The 7,203-nt window shown below is 45.1% G+C and overlaps 1 protein-coding gene across 1 annotated transcript in view; it reads left to right on the top strand.

Annotated features, from left to right (window-relative positions):
• OC90 (otoconin 90) overlaps window positions 1-6,243 on the top strand; it is a 34,926-nt gene extending 28,683 nt beyond the window's left edge. Inside the window, exons 13-14 of the mRNA XM_023223738.3 lie at window positions 1,745-1,851; window positions 5,683-6,243. Of these exons, the coding sequence (XP_023079506.2) occupies window positions 1,745-1,851; window positions 5,683-5,978 (403 nt within the window). The 3' untranslated portion in view covers window positions 5,979-6,243. The remainder of the gene's footprint in view (window positions 1-1,744; window positions 1,852-5,682) is intronic.
• The last annotated feature ends 960 nt before the right edge of the window (window positions 6,244-7,203 follow it).

Below are 7,203 nucleotides of genomic sequence, written 5' to 3'. Positions count from 1 at the left end.
GGGTGGTATGGTTGCAAAGCAAAATCAGCAACTATCGATGAAGTTTAGACACACAAAAAGACAAGGCTTGTCATAGCTAACACAAAGGACACAGTAATGGCAGGAATATGGAGCATGTCTGCTGCAGGTTGGATGTGTGGGTGGCTGTATTTTTTTACCCATTCACTTTCTTTCCCCTGCCTCTACCTCTCAGCTATCCCAGCTTCATTATCCTCCTCTGAGGTTTTCAGTGAAGGAAATCCAGGCTCTGCTGCACAGGCAACCTTCAAAACCTACCTCCCACCAGGGAACCCGAAAGAAGTTTTTACTCTAGCGAAGGTTATGCCACACTGTGGAGTCACAAGCATGTTTACATTCTGAGGTTTATCCATATGCCCGCTGCTCTCCATGACAGAGGACAATTTAAATAGTGTCAAGGTTTTTTAGTACATAGCCCTCAATGAGACAAGGCAACAGATAGAAACGTAGCCAGTAGCAGTATCTGCGTTCTGTTGAACCCCTTGGGAAAAAGTGGGGATGATTTTGAAGATGTTTCCTGATGCCTGACCATATTTCACAAAAATATTAAATTTGACCAGTTGGGCAGGGAAGTTATGATATGGCTACTTCACATCTGTAGAAAGAAATTGAAAAACTGAAGGTCAACAGGAGAAAACCCTTGACTAAGGAAAAGCTAGTCAAACTAATATAATTTTTTAAAGAACGTATTTTCAAGACCACGTATACTGTACGTTATGGACAGTTTCAGTGATTTTATGAGTGTTTTGATTTATATATGATTTCTGATTCACTCACTGACTTTAGATTTTAACTATTATATCAAGTATCCACCCCCTCCCATCCCTGCCAAATACACACACAAGATTTTGTGGCTCTTTTGTGCTGATAGCTGAAGGAGGCAGACGCTGACCTCTAGCCAGTGGCCTTGTGAGCATACGAGGGGGATTGTTCCTCTGATTGCTGGCAATGTGGAAAAGTTAATAAGCAGATAACTGGTTGAGAAGAGGTGCAATAAAAAAGCCACAAGACTCTATGACTTATCCCTGCTGGGGAGCAACTGTATCTCCCAATTGACTGAAGTCATCACAAGTTTCTTAAGGATGTCCACCTGGCAAGGGGGGAAACTGGATATTGTGAGGCCGTATCAGCCAAGATGGGTGGATATAAAAAGCAAGACATTGATTCCTTTTCATGTATTTACGAGGTCCTGATCTATGCTGGACACTTTTCTAGATGGATGCAGTTCTTTATTTATGCTCAGCATGGTTAATCTGTCCTTTTTTAAGGCTAGGGACAAATGACAGTGCACTGTGGATGTGAGATTAACTCTTCCATGTCAAAGATTGGAGGGAGTAAGGTTACTGCTAGCCCATATGGTACCTTTGCATAAATTTAACCTTCCTTAAGACTCTATTTCCATCTGTTAGAAAATCGTTTAAATAAATATGTAAATAACCTATCTTTGCCACGAACAGTTACAATAAAAATCAAAAAATGTTTTTTAATAATAAGCTGCATACAGTATGATTGATGCTGCCTTAGATGTGGCCTTTGTGCAGTATACAACCCTAATAACCATACACGATGGTCCTTGGTGTGTATATGAGTCAGCCCTGTGTGCACTGGAAAGGAGGCACTGGCTTCCCTCACTACTACAGGGCATGTAGGAGAAGCAGGCTGTGCTTGAGGGGGTTCCTAGGGAAGCTGGGAGTTCTGAGAAGTAAAGCGTTTTCCTTGGTCTTAGGTGCTGCTTGTCCCATCACTGCTGCCTAGAGCAAGTGAGAAGGCTGGGCTGCCTGCTTGAGAGGCTTCCTCGGTCACCGGTGGTGTGTGTGGATCATACACCCAAGTGTAAGTGCTGTTAGTTGCACAGTGAGTTATTATTTCTTTCAGTTCAGCATCGTGACTGTGGATGCTTTCCCAAGCACTTCTTCATCTGTACTGTGACTTAATACTCTTCTCTTCTTCTCTTTTCTTTTCGTTTTTTTTTTTTTTTTTATTTTTTTTTTTTTTTGAGATGAAGCTTCACTCGGCCATCAGGCTGGAATACAGTGGTACAATCTTGGCTCACTGTAACCTCTGGTTCCCTGATTCAAGCGATTCTCCTCCCTCAGCCTCCCGAGTAGCTGGAATTACAGGCACGTGCCACCATGCCCAGCTAATTTTTGTATTTTTAGTAGAGACGGGGTTTCACTATGTTGGCCAGGATGGTCTCTGTCTCCTGACCTCGTGATCCGTCCGCCTTGACTTCCCAAAATGCCATGATTACAGGCATGAGCCACTGCGCCTGGCCAATACTCTTCTTAATGTTGAGGTGCATATTATCACACCTCTTCCACTGATGGGGAGATTCACTGTCAAGGGGGTGAGCTGCCTAAGTCACAGAGCTGGTGACGAGCAGGCTGGGACTAACATAAAGAGCCCAAGCTTATTGATTCTCAGCAGTTAATGTGTGTTAACAGAATTAATCCTCTAAACAGTATCATGAGGAAGCACTATTATTCTTCCCATATAGCAGATAAGGCAACTGAGGCCCAAGATCACACAGATAGAAATAAGTGGGAGAATTGGGATTTGAATAGTAAAACCATATCACTTCAGAACTAAAGCTGATTCACCATACTAGTGAGTCTCTAAGTATTTTTTCTTTTTCTAAGAAGCAGCGTCCTTTTCCCAAGGGAGATCTGAGGAATACTATTTTGTAAAGGGGGACTGGCCCTGGCTGAAGAGCGAGGCGTGCCAGCAGCTCCACTCCTCCCTATAGTGGAAGCCAGAGGCTCCTCTGTATCCCTTCAGGGCCTCAGGTGGGGAGCACTCTGAAAACTGCAATCTCCATGGGCAGGCCCCTGACAGTGAACGGAGACTTGCTGTAGATTTGACTTTATCTGCATTCTCCAGCTCCATTTCCTCATTCATATCAGTGGATGCATTTCCCTTATGCTTTGCAGCTTAAAAGGAAACACTTGCCCTAGAATTTTACAGGGGCTCTACAAGAGTTTGTTCTCATTTTCATTTTCGTCTGGGGAAGTCCACTAGCTGGACCGTCCATCCCTTCTTCTTCCTCTACACAACCTCAGCACAGTGCGTGGACTGCCATATTGTCTTGCCTTGTACGATCAGCTATGTCTGTCACATCCTAGGAGTTTTGTGTTTACATATCACTCTCTCATTGATTCACTCATTCATTTGTTCATTCTATTATCCACTTAACCAACAAACCTTCACCAGGAACCAGACAACCAATGAACTTTCATGATCCTTGCCTCAAATTACTCACAGCTTGGAGGGAAGAGATGTAGGGAAGCAACTATTCTAATCCCATGTAGTATATGTGCTAACAGGTAGCACAGGGACCCTGGGAATGAGGGTAAAGGCATTTGAGTCTACAGTATGGCAGTGAGAACAGGATAATTTGGGAAAATTCAGGAGAGGTGTGAGGTAAGATTTACCACATTCCCAGATGGCCATACTGGGCACGGATATTCCAAGCAAAGGGAAAAGGGGAAAATGGTGGTGTTTGGGGAATGCTGGGCAGCGTAGGGACAACTGAGCTGTGGTTCTGTATTGCTGGAACAGAAAGTGGAAGTGGAAGGCCCGGGTGGGGAGACAGACAGGTGCCAGATCATGAGCCCAAGAAACCCATGTGCCAGATTGAAGCATTTCCATTTTTTCCTATAGGGGATGGGAGCCAGGGGAGGGTTTAGAGCCCATGAGTTTTCACACGATGCAATCATGCCAGGAGGTCTCCCCTGCTGGGCTGAAGGCTTATTCTCCATTCCTCCAGTATCACAGAATCCAGAAACACTGCATCTGGAGATTGAACTGATTCAGAGCTTCAGTAAACCGGTTCTGACTCTCTGTGAAATTTAAGCATAGCCTGCTGTACCCGATGCCAGGTATTAGTTGATGAGAAACGAGGGCATCTCAAATCCTGGCCTGTGCTGTCATAAGACAAACACAGGGAGGAAAGACAGAGTGGTTCTGAGGAACAGGACCTCTGCATGTCTCCACTGTGCTCTCACACTTGGTACATTTGCCTGCTCTTCTTGTCACTTCCTGCTGCTGAGATGTGACTGGCATGTCTGGGGCTGATGTGGAGACCAATTTAGGAGGCTTGGAAGGTCTGTGTGGTATGTGATAGGAAAAAATCTGGTTGATGAACATTTCGAAGTAGGATTAGATGCAAAAAAAAAAAAAATCCCTTAGCTTCATTGGAAGCCACAGATAACAAGGATAATATTTGTAGAAAGCTTATGTATGTCTAGCACCTTCAAAGATATTATTTCATTTGAGTCACACCACTCCCACTGCATGCAACTCATACATTGAAAAAAATAGGTTGGTTTGCCAGATCTAGCAAATAAAAATACATGATGCCCACTTAAATTTGAATTTCGGATAAGCAATGAACATTTTTTTTTATATAAGTATGTCCTAAACGTACATACATTTAAACATATTAACTTAAATTCAAATTTAACTGATCATCTGTATTTTATCTGGCAATATGAATGATGAATAGGGAAATTCTGGCCCAGAGAAGGAAGAAGTAATCAAATGTAACACATATTTCCTGAGCACTAACTTGGGAAATATTTGTCAAGGTTTGAGGTAGGTGCTTGGACTCTGCTCTGTCAGCAAGGTTGTCTGTCCAGCATTGTTACTGGCAGCAAGTCCAGGCAGGCTCTGCAGTCTTTGATCCTTCTCTTCTTGGGAGAAAGAATTCAGCCAAGAGACAGAAGTACATCTAAGGGAGAAACAAGAGTTTACTGAAGCAAAGTAAAGTGCCCTTGGAAGGGGCCAAGAAGGCAACTCGAAAGATTTGAGTGTCCTGCCTGATGGTTGGCTCAGGGCTCTTATAGATTTACTATTTCCTGTCTTTTTCCCTCAATCTCTTCCTCTCGTCCCTCCCCCTGGGCAGGCTGTTGGCTAATCACTGCATGCACAATGACTTGCCAGTATCTAGGAAGGGCCACAGGCACCCTTTGCTGGCTGAAGTTATGTGCATAGTCTCTTAGGGCAATTTCCCCTTAGTGGTCTAGCACCCTCAGAAGAAGGCCACTGTGCATGTCTGGACATGTTCCCAGAAGAAGGTCAAACTCACCATTTTCAGTTTTTATTGGGAAGTTGCCCACAAGCTCAAGATGTCTCCTTTTGTTAGGAAATTTTCTCCTCCCTGTTGTCAGCTGCCTTACAATTGCCTGACAGGCACCTGACAGTTGCCTGATCTTCTTTGGGGCCCTATCCTGCCCTGCTCATATCTACCTATCTACCTACTCTAACACCAGGGTGAAAAATGGAGACATAAACTGACAATGACTGTACAATGTGATTAACACATAACCTGCAGTGATATACAAAAACATGAAGTGGGATTCCATGGGAACCCGCAGGAAAGACACTTCCCTTACCCTGGGGGCTCAGGGAAACTTTCTGGAGGAGGAAAAGCCAGCCTAGTCTTGACAGGCACCAGTTGAGGGCATTGAGAGCATTCCTGGCAGAGGGATCATTCCTAGCAGGAGGAGAAAGTTGGAAAATTGCCAGCCATATAAAGCACACACCCTGAGGGCATGTGGAAGATGGGGAGGAAGGAGAAGGGCTGAGGGGTGTCCAGGGCTGTGGGGAGCTCCCAGTGCCATCCTCAGAGATCTCACGTCTCCTACTCTGTGCTTTCCTTCTAAGGTGTGGGCCAAAGCCTGTGTGAGAAGTTGCTCTGTGCCTGTGACCAGACGGCAGCTGAGTGCATGGCCTCTGCCTCCTTTAACCAAAGCCTCAAGTCTACAAGCAGACTCGGGTGCCCTGGGCAACCAGCGACCTGTCAAGACAGTCTGCACCATGTGCCTGCAGCCCCCACCCTGGGCTCCAGCTCTGAGGAGGACAGCCAGGAGGACCCTCCCCAGGAGGACCTTGGCAGATCCAAGAGGTTTCTGCAGAAGTCACTGGGTCCCTTGGGGACCAGGCCCCTCCATGGAAGATAGATGCCCAGAGAAAATGATGAACACCCTCAGTAGCGCGGCTCCTGCTCCACCTTCAGCTCTTTAGCTCTCAGCCTCCTCTGTCCCTTGGAGCCTTCTTCCCTTCCTTTAACCCAGAGGCTGGGAGGGAACAGAGGCCGTGAGCTCTGCCCATGCACCATCAGCTGTGGTCATCTCACAAGCCAATGTGCATTTGGAGAAGGCAGACCACGGTACCTCCATACTCCTTTAGTGCACTTTGGAAGCTCAATAAATACTCCAATCAACATGCTCTGATGGTTTTGCTTTTAAGACATGTTTAGATACTGTCTCATGAGTAGATTATAAAAGTGGAGATAGGGACAATGAAGGAAAAAGTATCTCAACTCCCTAATCACAGAAAGCTACTTCTCCTTTTCTTAAAAAAAACTACATGTATATGAGCATATTGTATCAATCTTATGAGATTACCACCAATAACCCACCCATGCTGAGGACTAAGATGGCAGCTTTTCTGGTGTGTGCCCTAAAAAATACACTTGGCATCCTAAGAGGGTGGCCCTGTGTCACAGCCACTACCACGAGAAATTGCTGGTCACCCTGTCCTGGGTCCTAGGCTTCATTTTTTTTTTTTTTTTTTTTTTTTTTTTTTTGAGACAGAGCCTTGCTCTGTTGCCCAGGCTGGACTGCAGTGGCGCAATCTCAGCTCACTGCAAGCTCCACCTCCCGGGTTCACGCCATTCTCCTGCCTCAGGCTCCTGAGTACCTGGGACTACAGGCATCCACCACCACGCCTGGCTAATTTTTTGTGTTTTTAGTAGAGACAGGGTTTCAATAGGGTTTATCTCAGTGGTTGGAAGTTCCAGGGATGCAGGTGCCCCCTCTGATACAGGCAGTTTAATATTATGGTGATTAAAAAAATGCTTAAATGCCATTCATCCATCCATTCATCCATCTATCCACTCACCCACCCAATAGTTATTGAGCTTTTATGGTGTACCTGGCAAAAGGCAATGTTCTACCAGAACTGCCCTTAATATTCTATGGGGACACAAACTCTTTGGTTCCTATCATATCTTTGGTTCTCAACCCCCATGCATCAGGTATCCTGTAGTGAGAAGATATTTCATTTTCTCCCTCTCCTCAGACAGGAAAGCAGAACTTCTAAAGAACTCAGTGTTTGCTGACTTTCATGGCATGAAAATATCCCAAGGTTGGCAACACCTTAAGTAGTCAAAAGGTCATGGTG

The sequence above is a fragment of the Piliocolobus tephrosceles genome, chromosome 7 (assembly GCF_002776525.5).
Source record: "Piliocolobus tephrosceles isolate RC106 chromosome 7, ASM277652v3, whole genome shotgun sequence".
Lineage (NCBI taxonomy): Eukaryota > Metazoa > Chordata > Mammalia > Primates > Cercopithecidae > Piliocolobus > Piliocolobus tephrosceles.
This window is presented reverse-complemented; position numbering and strand designations above follow the sequence as displayed.